This window comes from Patiria miniata, unplaced genomic scaffold (genome assembly GCF_015706575.1).
Source record: "Patiria miniata isolate m_02_andy unplaced genomic scaffold, ASM1570657v1 HiC_scaffold_28, whole genome shotgun sequence".
NCBI lineage: Eukaryota > Metazoa > Echinodermata > Asteroidea > Valvatida > Asterinidae > Patiria > Patiria miniata.
This window is the reverse complement of record NW_024037067.1, coordinates 7,724,142-7,743,408: the sequence shown is the minus strand read 5'-3', so window position 1 is coordinate 7,743,408 and position 19,267 is coordinate 7,724,142. Positions and strand designations below refer to the sequence as shown.

Here is a 19,267-nt window from a genome sequence, read left to right as displayed (position 1 = left end):
ATGAGCTTGACAGAAAATTTGTTAGAATGGATTTTTTTTGGCAGATTTCTCGCAGAATTTTTGACAGAAAAACAGCAAATTTTAACAAAAAAGTGTACATTTGTTTAAAAAAGCTTCAATCCTTTCAAACAAACCCTTACATAATGGGACAGGTTGGCTGGTCTAGGTGCTGAGATTCACTGGGAAACGGACTTCGTCGTGGCCGGATCCGCGTTTTGCCCGAAATTTACCAATAATTTCACAACATCTGTATGTGACTAGATTGTTTATTGTGTAATTTGAATCTTAATTAAGGCAACACTATCAATCTGCATGTGATTTTAAGTGTTTATAGTGTAATTCTGGGGAATTTGACAGATTTTTGATAAATCTGACAGATTTTTGATGTGCATTTAGCAGAATTTGGCTCTGACCTTACGGTCACCCTGACCATGAACCAGGAGCCAGTCTGCTTGCAAAGCGGATCAGTTTGTCACCAAAACAAAAACGTTGGCACAAAAAAAAGAGAGGGAGGTTTTTTTTTATTCAAATAAAACCTACATGTTCATAAGTTATTAAGAAGAAAAAATTGAATTTGTTGAAGAGCACGTGGAATGCAACTTTAATAGTTTAGATAAAAGATAAAAGATGAGATACATGGTGGCGTCTTTTGAGTTGAATAGTGCAAATGTAGAAAATTTTAACATTAGAATGCTGGTATAAATTGCTTAAAATTAATAAATTTTGAAAGAAAAAGATATTTATTTTTATGGATGAAATAGTTTTTCCCTTATCAGTTAGGAAAATGTGCAGGTTTATTCATTCATCTGTATATCAGTTCGTACTGAAAGTAAAACTTGAGAAATTGAAATGTAAATACTTGTAGCTGCAAATATGAAAATATTGAAATATAGTTTTCATGATTTTTAAGTTCTGTCTGTTGTGTGAGTTTTATTTTTGCAGTGTTTGAGGGTATAAGGAAATATTTCTTTTCATAGCATCAAAACACAATGGGTTAATTTGCATGTTATATGCTTTTCAAAACGCATTTCTATTTTCTTCCTTCAGATGCTATTATGAAACTATATCTATGGTTAGAAAGAATGTTTCATCCTCAGTATGCCCCCTTTTTTCATCTTATATCATCCCAATGAAGGTCAGTCATTGCAAAAATGTTGAAAAGACAGTGAATGTGGGACTGAGAAACATTTCTAATTTTGTAAGAAAATACTTTCAAAATGCTTGCAATCAAAGATGTGGCGTCTGGAAACTACATTCTTTCCCTCTGTGGGTGCGCACCGGTAAATATGCCTAAATCCATCCGCTGAGCTGACGAGAAGTTATACCCCTCAAAATATTCTGTACTATATTAGAGAGTTCTGAGAGCCATAAAATTTGGGAATTGAAGAGATATGGCAATGAACCTCTGGCACTTGGGGCTTCCAATTCTGAGCATTTTGGATGCAATTGGGGTCGAAAAAGGCGCTATTTTGCCATGTTGTGGAGGGCTAGGGGTAGTTTTTTAGTCTTAATTCTTTGGGTGAGAATATCTCGAAAAGTCAATGGTCAACCCACCAGGAAGTGAGGGGAAAATCAAAAGATGACATGTTGATCATCATTTTACTGTGCAGCTTAAATACCTGTCAGAGTTCTGAATGTTTTTAAAAAGAATTTTAAGGTATGGGCATTTAGCACTAATGGGAATTTTAATGCAGGGTTGCACCGTACTCCTATGCATGGGGATTGAGCTGGCTGCAGTTTGCACTTTTTTTTTCTTTTTTTCCCTACAAATTCGACATTATAATATGGAACCTTTTAGTGTTTAGGTAATGTGATTTGGCCAAAAGGATAGAATTGTACAGAGCATCATTCCTCACTCTTTAAGGAAGGACGCGCCTAGCCGGCTCTAGCGCGGCGGCGCCTCCTCAGCCTCATGCCGCCCGGCCCCCTCCCCGAACTTTTTCCCCAAATTGTGATGATGAGCGACAGAGGGCGCTCTTCATATGTCACCCATTTGCAGCTTTTCTGATGGACGTGCAGTTGTCATCATCTTCAATGCATATTTTCTCCAAAATCACGCCGAAACAGGACGCGAGGGATTATTACAGGAGATGATAGGATAGCTGGATAATCAAGGACTTGGGAGATGTCAGCCAACAGCAACGGAGTGGTCCGGTCGGGGTCGCTGGGCGGTGATTTTTTCGACTTTGCTTGCAAGGTGGGTTGATCATGTTGATCGTGTTTTGTAAGCAGGTGAGCCTATGCTTAGACTTAGTCCCATCCCATTAAAGGGGCACTAGGGCTTGAAACCCCCAAAGATTTCACGTTTTGGATTGTTTACTTATCCTATTGCAAACATCTAGTTGAAAGGAAGCCAGTCTAATGTCTTACCGTTCCCGAAAAATGACAAAAAAACTCTGGTTGTTTACATCGGACGCGACAGAGTACAACGTTTTTCCTGTCGTTTTCACTTCAGTCAATGTACGATATACATGTACCTACACTGTACACATTGTGTGTGTCTATTAGTATTATAACGCACGTATACAGCACCGTGCTCGCGAACAGCGGTGACCAATCACCAATGCACAAAATGGGGCGATCGTGTAGAATCAAGATAATGACACCTTTTTGGTAATTTTTGAACACTTTCTAGGGGTAGAAATTATGATTTTCCAACGCGGTTTACGGGCCAGTTGGTGCCGTGCAGTGGGACTTGTGTGCTCACGGTACACATGGTACATCGCACGGTGATCGCCATATTTATTTTCATGTTGCATTTAGTAGTTGTCATTGTCATTTTAACCCCAAATTTCCCTCAAAATTCAAAACCCTTCCCTTTATCTATGACATGAAATGGTGGAAAGATTCCCATAACTGGCCATCACTTGTCACCCTGTGTACAAGCCGTACATGTATGAGACTGGTCTGAAAATTTCCAAGTGTTTCCTCAGTAAATTATTATAATACTTCGAAATTTTCCCTGCTAAATTTGACTTTTTAGGACATATTATCACTTTCTGATGACTGATACTACTGAAGGGACAAATTAGTGATGGCCAGATATGAGAATCTTTCCGAAATGGTATTTATGTCCGCGGGCAGTGTGTTTACCGAAAATCAACCGCAGATCCATGCTTTCGTTGAAAACGTTTTCAGTACGAACTCCCCGTGTGAAGATACGCGTGTGCCTTACGCAGCTGCGTGCGGGGTGTGCATGCATGCGCGCGCATAATCTCTCAACCGATAGTATAATATACCGGTAGCACGTAGCCATTCAGTATGGGCGAATCAATAATTGTACAAAAAACAGCCGTCGCATCTCAACTCGCGTGCCTGAGTGACGTCATAGCTTGGGGTTACAGCTTCTGACATTCAAAATGGCTGACATTCAAAATGGCTGCCATCTATTTTACGTGTGCATATGGACTCCAGAAAGGTGCCATAATTTCTGGAAAAATTGGATATGAGGACAACTAAACAACCCGGAGGAAAGAAGCTGAGACATCATAAAAATTGTATTCACGATCATTTTTTGAGCTGCAAATCGATGGAATTAGGCCACTTTTACGGAGCACCAGACACAGTTTGCAGGGCATGGCTTGGAACTCACGCGTATTATTTATGCCTTTATGGTTCGTTGGCAAGGAAGTGCCATCGTTTGACTTGTGCTCAGGGTGCACTATAAGGTGAACAAAAACGCTATTTGGTCGCCGATACTGACAGCGGAATCGAGTGCAGAGAAAAAGAAAGAGGGGGAGAGGTAGACGAAGATAAAAAAACAAATTAAACATGGCCAAGCCTACTTTTTGTTCAGAACTCTGTTTTCTTACTACATGTAGTACTATGGCCAACTGTGTCAGAGTCAAACTGTAAGTGACAGAACAGTACATTTTATAGTGAACAGTGAATCTCATCAGGTGCCCCTTTTGTTTCATTTGATCATAGAGCTAGTTTGATGTGCATCATGCATTACACAGCTACAGGGTGGTCCCTCCCCCCCCCCAAAAAAAAAACCCTTAAAGGGAAAATGCAACATTTGCAAACATCAAAAAATAAAATTACCAAATTATTTTGAAATACCTTGCTGGACTGTTAGTGAATGACAGTGTAAAGCATCCTGTAAAATCATGGCACCTGGTATACTGTCATTTTCAAGAAAAGTGGTATTTTTGCATCAATTTCCAACGCTGGTCGGCCGACCAGCGTTGGAAAAAACTGGCTTTTTTTTAAATACTGGCCCCAATTGACCATCACATTTGTTTACAATCGATTATACACCTATGAACGGGTACAAGCCAGCTAGACTGGTTCCCTGACCTTACAATTCCCCAATGTACATGTTTCTTCTTAAATGGAGTCAGGGAACCAGACTACAGGAAAAGTATTGTTTTTCTTGGTTTTTATACTTAGCATTCTCGAACCCAAAACTTCAAAAAAGTCAGTGTAACAATATTTGCTATGTATTTACCAACCCCCCAATTCCATCCATTTCTGAAAATTACAGCAAAAGCAAATGATGTATATTCCCTTTAAAGCGCCATCTTTCATGTCTTTTTCACAGCTTTATAAACCATAAGTCAATTATATTTTGATTTGTCCATAAAGCTTAATTTTTTAGCTTTAATTATACATGTACACCGAAAACATTATTCCAATCGGTTCAAGACTTATTGAGTTGTGGCTAATTAAAGATACCACTTTTTCATTTTGTCTTCGGCGACTGATGCATGACTAACGCTTGACTGATGCTTGACTTCATGAAAGAGGCAACCAAGCAAAAGGCAGAGCAGAACAGTAGACACCTAATAGAAAAACGGTCCTTTTCAGGGCTACCATTTCTTCTAAAAAGAGAAATGACCATTGCTACAAAAAAATTAAAACGAACCAAACAAAGAAAAGAAAGATTACAAAATAAAAATATATATAAAAAACTGAGCCCACCCCAAAAATTATCTATTTATAACAATCCTAATTTAACCTCGTATTAAAGACCTTGGACAAATGCAAAAGTGGCACTTTTTTTGAATTGAAAATATTTTCTGATTGGGAAGTTGGGTCTTTTGTTGAAAATGGCCCTCTGTAGTAGGTTTGTGTGCTTAGTCTATGGGAGAGTGTTATATTACAGAGACAAAGGAAAACACAAAGCATTGTCCTCGAGAGTATAGTAAAGCAAGAGTGGGTGCACAGTCTGTGTTTATCCAGGAACACAGCATTACACTCTCCAGACTGCATACATTGTACATTTTGTACATGTACATGTAGATCTGTACTTTTGCTGATGATATTGTATTGATTGCTCTTATCTCTCTGTAAACGGTTCCAACCACATGCTCCAGATGGTTAATCTGAACTGTAGCTTTTACAGAATCATACATGGACCCAACTCAAGCCTGATAAAATCTCCATTTATTATGCATGGAAAAAGTGTTTTGTACTATACATGTACACGCATAATTGCACTATGGCCTACGTACATCGTGGATGTCATATCTTGGGGAGATCTCCCAATTTAATATTGTTGACTGGGAGACACCGATGGTAATGTTCACCATCCCTCAAATTTATCACAGTTAGTCTAGAGGTATAAATTGACAATAACTGTACTCGAATATTCCAAAGAATGAATTTTTTGGCTCTGGGAGATTCCCTTTTCATGTTTGCTTTTGACATTGTAATAAAGATGTGCTGTCTGTGCCTTGGTTGAGTTCATCCTGAAATTAGATTTCCTTTTTGGATTACAAGACAAGAGTTATTCACCTTTGAATGAGACATTGTACGGAAGAATTAATTTTGCATTATGTGTGGCCCACCAATAATTCTCACAGGTTAGACTAGTCCCCACTTCTTGCACATTTAGTTTACTGCACCCCCCCCCCCCCCTCCCCAAAAAAAACCACCCCTGTTTTTCAAAGGGTGGCAACATCTCAAGAAAAAAAAGTAATTTTATCAAATTTGTTGGAAATGTATCAGGAATGAAAACGGACTGTTAAAGGGACTGTACAACATTTGCTTTTGCTGCAATTTTCAGAAATAAATGGATTTGGAGGATTAGTATGTTATAGCAAATATTGTTAAAATGACTTTTTTCACGTTTGGGCTTGTAGATGCTGGAAAAACCAAGAAAACCAATCATGTATTTGCAGTCTGGTTCCCTGACCCCACTTATAAGATAAAACGGAGCAATTAATAGACTTTGGGGAATTGTAAGGTCAGAGAATCAGTCTAGCAGACTTGTACCGGTACCTCTTCACAGGTGTGTAATCAATTGCAAAGAAAATGCGGAATAACTAATTATGAAAAATTCGGAGCAATTTTTGAAAAATAGCCAGTTTTTTCCAACGCTGGTCGGCCAACCGGCGTTGGAAAAATACCATTTTTCTTAAAAATGTCAGCACATCAGGAGCCACGATTTTGCTTTAGACTGTCATTCCCCAACAATCCAGTAAGGTATTTCGCGATAATTTGATCATTTCGTTTTGTGATGTTTGCAAATGTTGTATCTTCCCTTTAAAGAGCACGGACTGTACATCTTTTAGAAAAAGAAAATGGGGGAGGGGGCGGGGTTGGTTAATCTCCTATTCTGTTTCCTCCGCTCTCTTTGTTTTTGTATTCGTGGTTTGTAAAATTAGTATTTTGATTTTCTATGGCCCATTCCGCTTGAAGAAATCGCATTGTTTAGTGCATGTACAGTGTACACATGTTCAACCACATGTTTACTGCTGCTGCTGTTTCTGCAGGTGTTCTTGAAACTGACATGACCGTGAGGGGGCGGTGATAAGGTCACAGTGCCCACACCTTGGAGTGACTGGGAAGGTGCCAGTGTGCCGCAGTCACCTGTCACTGACTCCAAACATTTCAATTTCATGTATTTTTTCTCTCATATTTTTTATCAAGTTGGTGTTGAAAAAAATTGGGGAGGTCACTATGCAGACAGCCTGTCTGTCAACATCAGGCTTCCGAATTAATTTGTCGGTTGCTTTGTTCATCACGTTCATATTGAATTGAAAGAGAACGATTTTAAAGATTGTTTAGAAGAAAAAGTTGAGCTTGATGCTCAAAGGCGATGGGTTTGAGAATGTTCATTGTAGGCAATCCTTCTGAAATGACATTTTTAAAAAACTATCTACGTGTAAGTTGGTTAATTATTGAATAACTTTGGGCAACTGCTTCGAGTTACAAGAAAAATGAGATACACATTGTGTTGGGTTGGGTCAATAGGATTGCACATGTACAGGGTAAAGGTGGCAAGGAATTAGACCAGCTAAATTGACTTCTTAAACACCTCTGTCAGTTTTGGCTTTACTTAGGTCAACTCCTGTTGAAATAAGGAGAGTTTGAGTTGAAGATGATCATGAATTTGCCTAAATTTTAGGTTGTAATACTATATACATGAAGCAATGTTGTCGCAATTCGGGCGATTCACAATGCAGTGCGCCACCAAGAGTTTGCCATGGAGAGTCCATTTTTCAAGTTTACGGTCAACTGACAAAACACGGCCCATTTGAATGACTGTCAGTAGACAACTTGAGCTAATTTGTAGATTGGGGCATAGCGTTCTGCCGCCTCATAAAAAAACACCATATTGATTCAAAGAAAAGAAAAGGGCGAACATATTTGAATCATACGCTAACGAAACTACTGACCGGAAAAACTAACAATTTCAAATGTCCCACGCTGCGAATTTGTCGACCATCTCCCGTGCACTGGGAAAAATGAACTGTCCATGGCAAACTCTTGGTGGCGCTCTGAATTGTGAATCGCCCGAATTAAGGGAGTGATTACTCTTGTGTACATGTACATGTATGTAATTACCTCATGCAGTGATTAATGTACATGTACACACATGGTTCTTTCGTAGTTTTTTCTTCTGCTTCCCTTTCTTTTCAAGTTCAAGTTTAATCCAACAGAAACCCAAATCTATCCCTCACATGTTGGAGTAGCCCAAGCCTGATCAATGTCTGGTGTAACCAAGCTCTTGAAATCCTTTCATGAACATGTGTTATATTGTTCTCATCTGCAGGTGATGCTGATTGGTGATTCGGGTGTCGGCAAGACATGTTTGCTGGTGCGCTTCAAAGACGGTGCCTTCCTCTCGGGAAGTTTCATATCCACAGTCGGCATTGATTTTAGGGTGAGGGACTCATTCATATTGCAGGTTCTTATCTCGTCTGCACCTGACTGTAGTTTGTCTGTTTGTTAGGCTGTCAGTTTAGCCTGAGTTTTGTCTGTAGTGTTATTTCTATGTGTCACAATGTGTATTTTCACGTGTACATGATGTCATGTTGCAGACAACAGTAAAAGTTAAAAGATATCTGCCCTAGAAAGCAGGAGGTCGTGAGTTCGAGTCCCACCCGAGAGATTTTTTTCCGACTTTCACTTGGGAGGTAACACACTGAGTATACAGTGTTTATACATTGGTGAAGAGCAAAACCTAATTTGATTTACATCACCCCGACGCTAAATTCCATCTTATGAAAAGTTAAAAGGATGATCAGGGTATTGTACAGTAAAAAAAGTGATTCGGTCACATGAGTTAAATACATGTATATGCGTAATAAAAATGGAGAACGATATCAGTTGGACAATCGTTTTTTGATTGTTTTTTTTTTTTTTTTTTTAATATCGGGTGATAAACATGCTGGTGGCTGTTTTCAAATTCACTGGTTTCATCACCTTCGTGTAAATAACTTAGCCATGTACAATGCTGAAAACCGTAGATTTCTTGATGTGGTGTGGTGAGCATGTACGTGCCGTATGAACCAAATTAAAGGATGCACCTTATTTCCTGTAAACATGGTCAACACTGTGTGCTCTGAGCAATATTTTTTTGTTGTGCTGCATGTCAGTTGATGGTGCAGTGTAATGCATCCGTGTGAAGTGTCTGTGTACATAGCATCCAGCATTACTGCGTGTCATCCCAAGAGAAAAACCAATTGGCGTTTCACCGCTTGGTCTTTGAACGTGCCGGATGTCAACTCGTCACTATTTGCCAAGCGAGGAATGCCAGCCAATGGCCTGGCTAGACAGGCACGACAGAGGGGAAAGTGGAGAGGATTGAATTCTTAAAAATGAGAGAGTGGATCGGTAGGCAATCAGTCTGATCACTCAGGACAACAAAGCGGAGAACGCATGATCCAATGAACTGCACCCTACTGAAGCCAGTAGCATGCATCCAACAATAGGTCATTCCTGTTGGATTTGGTTGGTCTATGCAGTGGACATCAACCTAAACTTCCGGCATATTTTGCAATGAGGAATCTTTCAGCATACTCCATGTACTCCCCAAACCACTATTCTGAAGGTCAGGGGTAAACCAGTGGCACATAATTTGTCATGTTACCGGGTAGTCCATCTAATGATAGATTCATGTACATGTACTGGGTATGTATATGAACACAGACATTCCTCAATCGTACAAAATCCTCTTAAACCTTGCAGATTTTAAAGGCTACATGTCATGCATGTATGGGAGAGTTAGGTTTGTAGACCATAATTTTCATGCTGTCAGATTCTGCAGTGTTCAGGATGCTGCATCACACTTTAATGTTGAATTCTCTTAAATTCAGCACGGTGCATGCCTAGAGGAAACTGCAGGCCGGCCAGGTCATATCAGTATTACACCATCGGAGGGAAATACATGATCAGAAGAACTGTGAAAAATGTAAAAATGAATGCCTCCAAACTGAGAAAAAACAGATTCAAATCCTGCCTGAACACAGTTGTGGATTTCTATCTGTTGTAGGCCTACTGTTGGAAACGCACTGGATATATACGGTATTTACAAAAGCTATTGTAGGGTAATACTTGTTATTCAAAATTCATAAATACCTGAGACAGTTTACCAATTCCTATTGGTCGAGAGCCTGTCACGTACTTGGTTTTAAATCACCAGTAAAACACTGCTGCGTTCTGCGCAACATCTCGCAGTATGCACCGCACACTGCCAATATATACATGTAAGGAGATTTTTAGTATTACGCTAGCGAGGCATGTACCATAGACATGGTCAGAGGGGTGTTTAACAAAACATGAAGTAAAATTGTTAAACAAAATTGTTGGAATTTTGTCAATTTTTACTTTTACTTTTTGATCAAAGAGATATGTGCTTTGCTGGTTTGATACAATTAAGTACGTTTAAAAGTGGCTAGGGGCCTGGATGCGGATAATGAGCCTTGCCTTCGGCTCGGGTCATCAAACAGCTAGCAGGCTTTAAACGGACTTGCTTAAAACTGGCCTAGCACACCTTTATTTCCTTATTAAATCACCCACAGCAGAATTCTGTCATCTCACGCTGTTTATGGACAATGTACAGTTCGTACATGTACCATGCACGGACATGTACATGTACATGTACATGTACATGTATGTGTACAATGTGCAGTGTAATGTGTCCTCCTGTACAAATGTACAGTGTGCATGTAGTTGTGCACGAAATATTCTTGGAAAAAAACCCTGTTTTCTTTGTCCACGCTGTGCATTTGTGCATATTTTACATGTACCTTGTGAGACTGTACGACCTCACGCAAGGTGTTGGAATTTTCAATGCAGCGTATGAATCTTGCAATCATGCGTGACAGGCAGGGCATGGTTGCCCTTTGAAGAACACTGTGCCTCGTTGTTTTTTTCAAAGACCTATAAATGCCAAAGCTTTTACAAATTTACATAATTCTGAAACATGTATCATGGATCCAATGCTGATATTTATTTAAACCAATATGTGTTGAGGATTAGAACATCAAACACGTGATGGTGTAAGGTTTAAATGTATAGGCATGTGTCAATACTAAGGCTCGATAATATTCTATAACCATGCTTCTTTGACCAACAGGAAAAGCATAATTATTTTTTTATTTTTTTTTTCAAGAACTTAGAACTTCAAACAATGTACATGTTTACATGTATGTAATCTACATACATGTACTACATGATGTAGTACTTATGTACAATGTTTGTATAAATGTACCATAATATCATCACCGTTTTCACGAAGAGGTTGGTCCTTTTTTCATTGAACAATTTGAAACTTAAAGATGCATAAAATATGCAAGATTTACATGTAGGTATCGGAGGATCTTCCTAAATGTAGAAAACTTTAAGAAAAATAGGTGATTAGTTTTGCAGAATTAATCAATTAAGAAAAGTAGCTGTGCGTGAAAACAAAAAAAACGACCAATTAGCAAATTCGCCCCTTCGTGAAAATGCTGAAGTGAGTACGTGCAGATTTCACCCTACTGTCGCAGGATTTTGCAGGATTCAGGGAGTGGTCATCACCCCTCCACGGACCATATTCAAGAAATAATGGAGGAATTTGCAGGATTGAGGCTATATGCTATTTTTCCATGAGGCCAATTGGAGGATTTTGCAGGATTGAGGCTACATCCTAGCAAAAATGCCTAGGGAGTCCGAGTTAGGGTTAATGTGAATACAAAACGTCAGTACCGTATTGTGTACAAAAAAATTAAGTGCATTTATTTATTCCTTATTTTTTAAGGATCACCAAAAAATGACAATCGTATCAATTCTGGCAGAGTATTTATCTGCCTACCCGTATACCCTCATCATTTGCCTGCAAATGTGCCACCGTCAGTTGTTTTCTGTCCATTTACTGTTCAGGGACAATCTTTCATGATCACTTCTTGTGTACCATTTCCATGTAGAATGGATTTGCCAATGCAAATGAGCAGGTACGTGTAATATTACAGTTACCAAAGCTATTAGTGTAGCCAGCAGCAAGATGGAGTCGTTAAAAAGTTAATGACCCTTGAATTGTAATTCTATTATATAGAATTCTTACCCTGCATTTGTCGAATTTAAGTTACCCTGGGAATAGAACCTTTTGAACTTGAGCTGGCTCATTTGTAGTCTCGAAAAGGTCGTCATGAAGTGTTACATGTACAGTTGGTTGCACTGTACCGGTACATGTACATAAGTATATCAAATAATATAAAAGGGTGTCAGGATGTGTTTGGACTGAATTGAATGTCACATTAATTGCAACATGAATGTACAATATGTACCATTTACAAATTGTACATGTGTTTGTGCTAAACTTACATGTAGATTAGAGGTGATGAACACAAGAAAAGTCAAGAAATGTTGAAGCGATAATCTACTGTAGATGAAACTAAAGAAATGTTATTGAATGAATTCAGTTGTGCTTTGGGGTGAAACTTCAGCATTTTCTCACTCAAATTGTTATCTTTGTATACAAAATGTACATTATCTTTCCAAATAAAGTTACATGTATCTTCTAGGTTGCAGCTCTATAACTGACTCACAATTGCGCGATGCTAAAGGGTAAGATTTCCAGACACAAGCGACACAAGTCCCCCCCCCCCCAATCACAGAGTCATTCCATATTTTCTCTTATCACAGCTATACCCCAAGGAGAGGGCACGGCTGGGCAATCATTTTAGCCCGCTGTAAAGAGGTGTCGATTACTGATTAGCTGTTGGCTGGCCCCACAACCAGTGTAGTGAGTTACCATTGAATGTAGTCGGTTACCGGTGATGCCTATTGAGCGTGGGATGCAGGGCCTGGGGAGGTACTAGGTTTGAGCCAGGCCCCCAGTCACATATAGGTTTGATGGGGGGACGGAAATGATGGGAGGCAAGAGCTCATCAAATACTTCCCTATCTGGAGATTCAGGGACCTTGAGGATAATTAGTCTTGGGAGGATCATCATCAGAGATTGCATAGTACATGTACATGTAAATGTATATACCGGTACATGTGTACCGGTAGTTATGCATGGAGAAACATGGCACTATTTATGCCTGATGCTTTGTATTGTGCACATGTACATTGTAGCATTAAAGGGCTCAGGCAGTGTAATTTTTTAATGCAGTCAGGAAATGCAGAGTTTAAAGATACAGTCGTTTGAAGAAACAAAAGTGTTCAAAATCTAATGAAGGATACTGAACAACTACATGTAACCTGATGAAGTTTCAGCTCAGTTTCAGCTCAGCTTCAGCTGTATATTCCGAGAAAAACAGCATTTTAGGATCTCAATTTCAAATCAAAAATTGCTGAATCATGTTTTGAATTGTTTTGAATTGCAGCTATACGCGATGTCGCGCACTAAACTGACGAATTATAGCAACCGCGCGTGCCTGCTTGCATGCGCTGCGCCAAATAACAAAACGAGTTTGGAAAACTACCTTCCTACGGTGCGTCTCAAGACGCACCATTGGAAAGGCCTTCTTTCGTTGATTACTTCAAAATGATAGCTTGCCAGAAAGATTAATTTCACAGGGAGTTTACTCCACTTACTATCTTTCAACCAAGTATGTTTTTCAACAATAATTACGCCAGTTACTTTTCGGATGGCTGCAAATGATTGACTTTAACTTTAACCCTATTTTCATTTTGCCATTTTCAAGGGTATTTTGAAGCCTTTTGGGTTTTTATGCTAATGCAAATTTCCATATTCATGAGCAAAACTGTGATGGCATTCCGGGATTTTTGATATTTTGCTGTCATAAATGTTGGGTTCACAATTTGAACTGAAAACCCTGAATTGAACAGTGTCTTCCTGAAATGACATCACAGCAACAGCGCCTTCTGTTGTCTGGAAAAGCATGGACAATTTTAAATGTTTAAAGCTACAGTCCATCATTTGTAATTTGTGCATTTTGTTCGTTTGAAGCAACAAAAGAGTTCAAAATCTAATGAAGGATACTGAACAACTAACCTGATGAAGTTTCAGCTAAGCTTCAGCTGTACATTCCGAGAAAAACAGCATTCTAAGATCTCAATTTCAAATCAAAAGTTACTGAATTATGTTTGGAATTGTTTTGAATTGCAGCTATACGCAATGTCGCGCACTGATCCGACCAATTACAACAACCGCGCGCGTGTGCGTCGTTCCAATACGTAATAATAATAATTATTATTAGAATGTGGTGTTTACCATTATGAGCATTTTACCAAAGGTCTCAAAGCACTTCACAATTATTACCTCCTCAAGAAATGCAAGGCTCCACGTGTCACAAAATATTTGCCTTGCAAAAATACAGGTACATGTATAACAGTCAACTGCTTGTGAGCCTTTTTCAGCTATACACGTACACTTTTGATCCACATTTAAGATTTGATATGTGTACATGTACGTGTTCATCACATCCATACATTTACGTATTATGTGTGCATGTTAAAACAAACATTTATAGCAGTTCAAGGTTTTTATTACAATGTATCTGTAGACCTGCCACACATGTGTTAATGGTACGTAATTTGCTCAGTATATCAACTGAGCCTTGGCAGTGTGTCATAAGTGATTGAAATGACCAGTGACCTTGATCCGTTTCAGGCCTTTAATGCCACACGTTATTAGATGTAAGTTTGTAGCACGCACTGTACACATCAGATATTGGAGAAGCTACCGGTACATACATACATGTAATAGAAAAACCAGTGATGTATGTGTATACATGTACATGTACATGTACATACAATAAAAATCAAATTGCAGTAATTGAGATCTATGTGCATATATATGGAAAATGACTGAGGTTGGTTATTTTCTGACAAACTGGGAGAGGGATTTGGGAAATTTTCAGTAGTTTTCCTGATATTTAGATTTTTCTAAAATTTAACCTACATGTACATTTGTAAGCAAAGAACATTTGCATAATTATCCAGGGAGCTGGCTCAGCCACACACGTATGTCTAACCGGTAGCTCGTAATTGATACAGTGCATGGAATCACTGCATTATACCGGTACATTGTAAACTCAAGTAATATTCTGTCTAAATTAATTTCACAATTTGAATAAATCCAGCTGCTTCGGATGAGTAATGTATCCCGGGGTGTTTACCTGACCAAAGTGTTTGTTCAGCTTGTGTCACGGCCATTGGCACTGAAACTGTCGAAAGGATGACGGACATTCTTATTTAGTTATTGGCCATAAGAATGGCCAGTCATGAATGGGCCGTCAAACTCAGTGCTATAGTATTGATTATAACACCTCACCCACAGATTCTGTGTCTTGATTGGCCGAGAGCGAGTCACATGGTACTTTCTATTTTTGCTATCTTTCTGTGCACGGCCAAAAGTACTATACCCGTAGCAACCAAAGTACTATATCATTAGCAACCAAAGTACTATACCCATGGTGCGGTATTTGTGTGCAAATGCATGCTGGTTGTACACGCGTTGAGCGTTGCGTGTAGCGTGTTTTGTTCCCAAGAGAGCACGCCACAGAGTTGGGTTTCAAACATTTCGTGAAGGGGTAGTTTGGAAGAGCGAAATACATTTCCCACCAATTTGGTATTGAAATTGTAGTTGATTTTAACTGTGTTCAGATTGAAATAATTTAAAATATTAAAGCCAAGCAGAATCTGTGGGTGAAGTGTTATAAACAATATTGAATGCTTTATCTCGTGGTGAAGTAAAACTAGCCTCCCTCGGTGATCCATGGACATTCTATTTTCCCTCGGCTTAGCCTCCGGAAAATAGAATGTCCATGGATCACCTCGGGTGGCTATATAGTTTTACTACAACACTCCAACTTCCAAGCAGTCAGTATTTGTATACTATTGATACAACATGACCACAACATACATATACATGTATGGACAGTTGTGCTATGTTTATTGGAGGGAGTGTACATGTTTTGTAAATAAACACAACACTGTTCAGTTCAGTGAATGTACATGTACATTTGTGTACACATGAAATTAAAAAATCATGACATTTTGTCCTAGATGGTATGTACCAACATTATGTTGATGTTGTTCTGATTTAGTTCATGTAAATGCATACTGAACATGAAGTTGTTCATAAATCCATTATACATGTACAGTAGGTCAGTAAACTTTTAGCATGCTGTATGCGCGTGTGCGTGTGTGTTTCATTCTGGTGAAAATCAATATGTCATGTCTGCTGAAATGCATGAATGTATACTTTAAACATTGTGTGCATTAAGGTTCATGATTAGGTATGTTAGGGTTTTTTCTAATTGTACGCCGCTAAAATTTAGTGATTTACATGTACATAATGCACAAATCTAAAATACTGCATTAATCAATGCATTTTACTGGGCACTCCCAATACAAATCACGTATTCCAGAATCAAATCCTTGGCAATTATCTCTTAAACCATCGAGCGACTCCTGGTTGCAAAATGGCAATCTCCAATTGTAACTAACACAAGCGGACAAAATGTATTAAGAAGTCAATTTTCTCCCAGCAGCGTTATTCAGCCCTTGGGATCGGTTGTTTGTTGATACAAGATGGCTGGTGCCTGAATAACAGGAAGATATTCTGGAATGCGTCAGCTCCTCAGTGCTATTTCCGTTTCTGTTTAGCCGAGGGAAGGGGGGGGGGGAGGATTTCTCGTCTTTGCAAATAAAACGTTGGATTCAATGATTTGGTTTGGAAAGTTGCATAAATTTAGCGTGTTATTTAACACCTGAATTTACGTACAAAGTACATCAACTTGAAACGTTCTAATTCGATCAAGGGTGAGGAACTCAAGCAGAATTGACACAAAAAAATTAAGATCTTGGATTTGGGAAAGTTCCTGGCATAAATCATATGAGGTTAGCATTAATACATGTACCATACATATAGTGTGCATTTATTGAGAAAAATATTTCATAATGTAATTAACATATCTTTTTATGCCTTTTTCTTATTTGCAGAACAAAGTTGTAGACATAGATGGGTCAAAGGTCAAATTACAGGTGAGTTTATTTCGTGTGCTTTGAATGACTAAACCCCTTTAAAACTTGTTTTTGTTGGTCAGTTGATTTTTAAATTTCTTTTATATGTGGCAGACCATTTTGTATAAAAAAGTATCTGTAATCATTTTCTTCATACATAAAAATGCAAATTGATCATTTGATGCCCACAATTTGAAAAAAAATATGGATTCTGTGGGATTCATTTGGGATTTTTGTGTTACATTATTGCATTGTACATTTACATGTTACTCATTTGTAATTTTGTAAATCATACTACTGGTCATCACACAGTACCTAAGAGCACCTACATTTGATTTGTAAGCAAGGCACTAGAGAGGGGTGAAAAATCTATTGCGCCACATTAGGGTGGCCACGTGCCGTGTCTGTCTGTAGTTCGATTATCTCCAGAACCGGGCACTGTATGAAGTTGAAAATCAGCAGGTGTATTGCTCAGCACTCCAGAATGTGCAGTGTCAAGTTTAAAATTCTTTGGATCAGCAGTTCTCAAAGAAGCTGTAAAAAAGCAGCATTTTCTGAGGCCTACATACACACCATACAAACGTGTATATAGACCACGCCACGCACTGCTGCACATTTTGAACGGGCACTGCACTCTATACGGGTTAGCACACATGCAAATGGTGGTTGGCTGTATGAGCTCGACCATTTCTTGAAGGGGGAAGATTGCGCAACGGTGAGGTGGGCCTCAACCATTTTTTGAAGGGCACGATCGCGCAACAGTGAGGTGTAGATATGGCACGCTGTTATACGGGCACTGCACTCTATACTACATGTACCTTGTTTGCGGGTCTACCGGACACCAAGCAACTTGCCCGTTCCAAACAGGCACGTTTTGAATGGGCACTGCACTAGTGTTTATCTGTGTTTGTACATGTACATGTAGGCAGTCTGTATGATGCAATAAATGCCTAGTTACATCTAAATGTGCGCATGTATCATAGCTACCGAGTATTTTGGGGTAACCTTATTACCAAGTACCGGTACCAATATATGATAGCAAGTAAGATATCAGATAACCGCCAATCAAATGATAAGGTTTTACAAGTACAATGTAAATGCACGTTCATGTACCGGGTAGACATTGAATTTTACTGATCTGTTTTGGCAAGCCAAAGTGCTGTTTAATTTCTGAATTTCGGGGATGTCACATATCCGCCAATATACACTCAACCAAAAAAGAAAGTCCCCCTTCCAATACTTTTTTGTCTAACTCAAAACCTACTGAGCACCTCTCGCTCAAATAACGACTAATCGGTACAGAAATTCCTTAGCAATCCAGCCATACTCTTTATTTGGCTCAAAACAGTAATTACATGTATGTGTACAAATTTATGCAATTTATGAAAAGTGATACCGAAAACAGTTGCACTTTGGTTTACGTGCAAGTTGTGGTTCACATTCACCTTGCACGTATGCAAAAGTGCATTTTTTTTTCGGTACCATTTGTCATAAATTGCCTAATTTTGTACACATTATCACTGTTTTGGGCCAAACAAAGAGTTCAATGGCTGGATTGCTAAGGAATTTTTGTACTGATCAGTCATAATATGAGCAAGATGTGCCCAGTAGTTTTTGAGTTACACAAAAAAGGTATTAAGGGGGGACTTTCTTTTTTGGTTGAGTGTAGCATATTGACAAATGTCATGATACTTACATGTACAATTGTACATACCGGTACTGTGTACAGGCTTGAAAGTTCCTGGTATGATTTAGAACAATTTGTCATGCTTAACATAAACAAACATTGTAATATGCACATGTATGTACCATAAATTGACGAGTGCAACTTTAAGAGAAAAGGATAACAGTACATTTCACGTTTTAAATATCACTTTTGTCTCAAGGGCCGTTCCTCTTACCAGTACTTGGTTCACGTACACGTACGTCTACCGGTATCTCTCATTAACATATAAGTGTTCTGACGTACATGTACCATACATACAGGTATCATTGAATAGAAACTCCCCTGCCATTGCCGTTCTCCTTAATTAATTAGCTAGAGACCCTTTTCTTTGTCTAAGAGCTCATCACTGATTTCATGAAGGATGATGCATTGTATTCTAATTGCTGGCAGGTTTGGCTTCTTCTTTTAGGCAAAAGTAGGCCATCACTCAGAGCAATCAATACCAGTTGGTGCAACAAGCATTAAGCTAATGTTGGAGAGGAATGACTGGGAGTTAGGCCAGTCATTGACAACCATAAAGAAGAATATATACATGTAGCTAGTATTTGATCTGGATAATTATTGTGCTGTGCCTGGCTTTCTGTCAGAATGTGGATTTCTTTAGCTAGGCAAATGTCCAGTGTCTGGTTTAAAACAGCACATCCGGGTATGGGAAAGTCAGCTTCGCCATTGTAGTAGGCGAAGATCGTATATAGAGCACCGCGCAGTAGGTACGTACATGTAGTAGTCAAGCCTTCAAAGCTGTGATGAATGGCAAAAACTGAAAAACGCGGAGCCAACACCCAGTGCTGAAATATACAGAAATTACATGCAGAATACATGTAAACTGAATACATGTAAACTGTAAACATGTACAATACATCCACATCATGTACTAGCACGTACGTACAT

The 19,267-nt window shown here is 38.8% G+C and overlaps 1 protein-coding gene across 1 annotated transcript in view; it reads left to right on the top strand.

Annotated features, from left to right (window-relative positions):
• The first annotated feature begins 1,973 nt into the window (after positions 1–1,973).
• The window catches only part of LOC119734756 (ras-related protein Rab-26-like), a 41,216-nt gene continuing 23,922 nt past the window's right edge, over positions 1,974–19,267 (top strand). Inside the window, exons 1-3 of the mRNA XM_038208304.1 lie at positions 1,974–2,197; positions 8,003–8,113; positions 16,630–16,671. Of these exons, the coding sequence (XP_038064232.1) occupies positions 2,126–2,197; positions 8,003–8,113; positions 16,630–16,671 (225 nt within the window). The 5' untranslated portion in view covers positions 1,974–2,125. The remainder of the gene's footprint in view (positions 2,198–8,002; positions 8,114–16,629; positions 16,672–19,267) is intronic.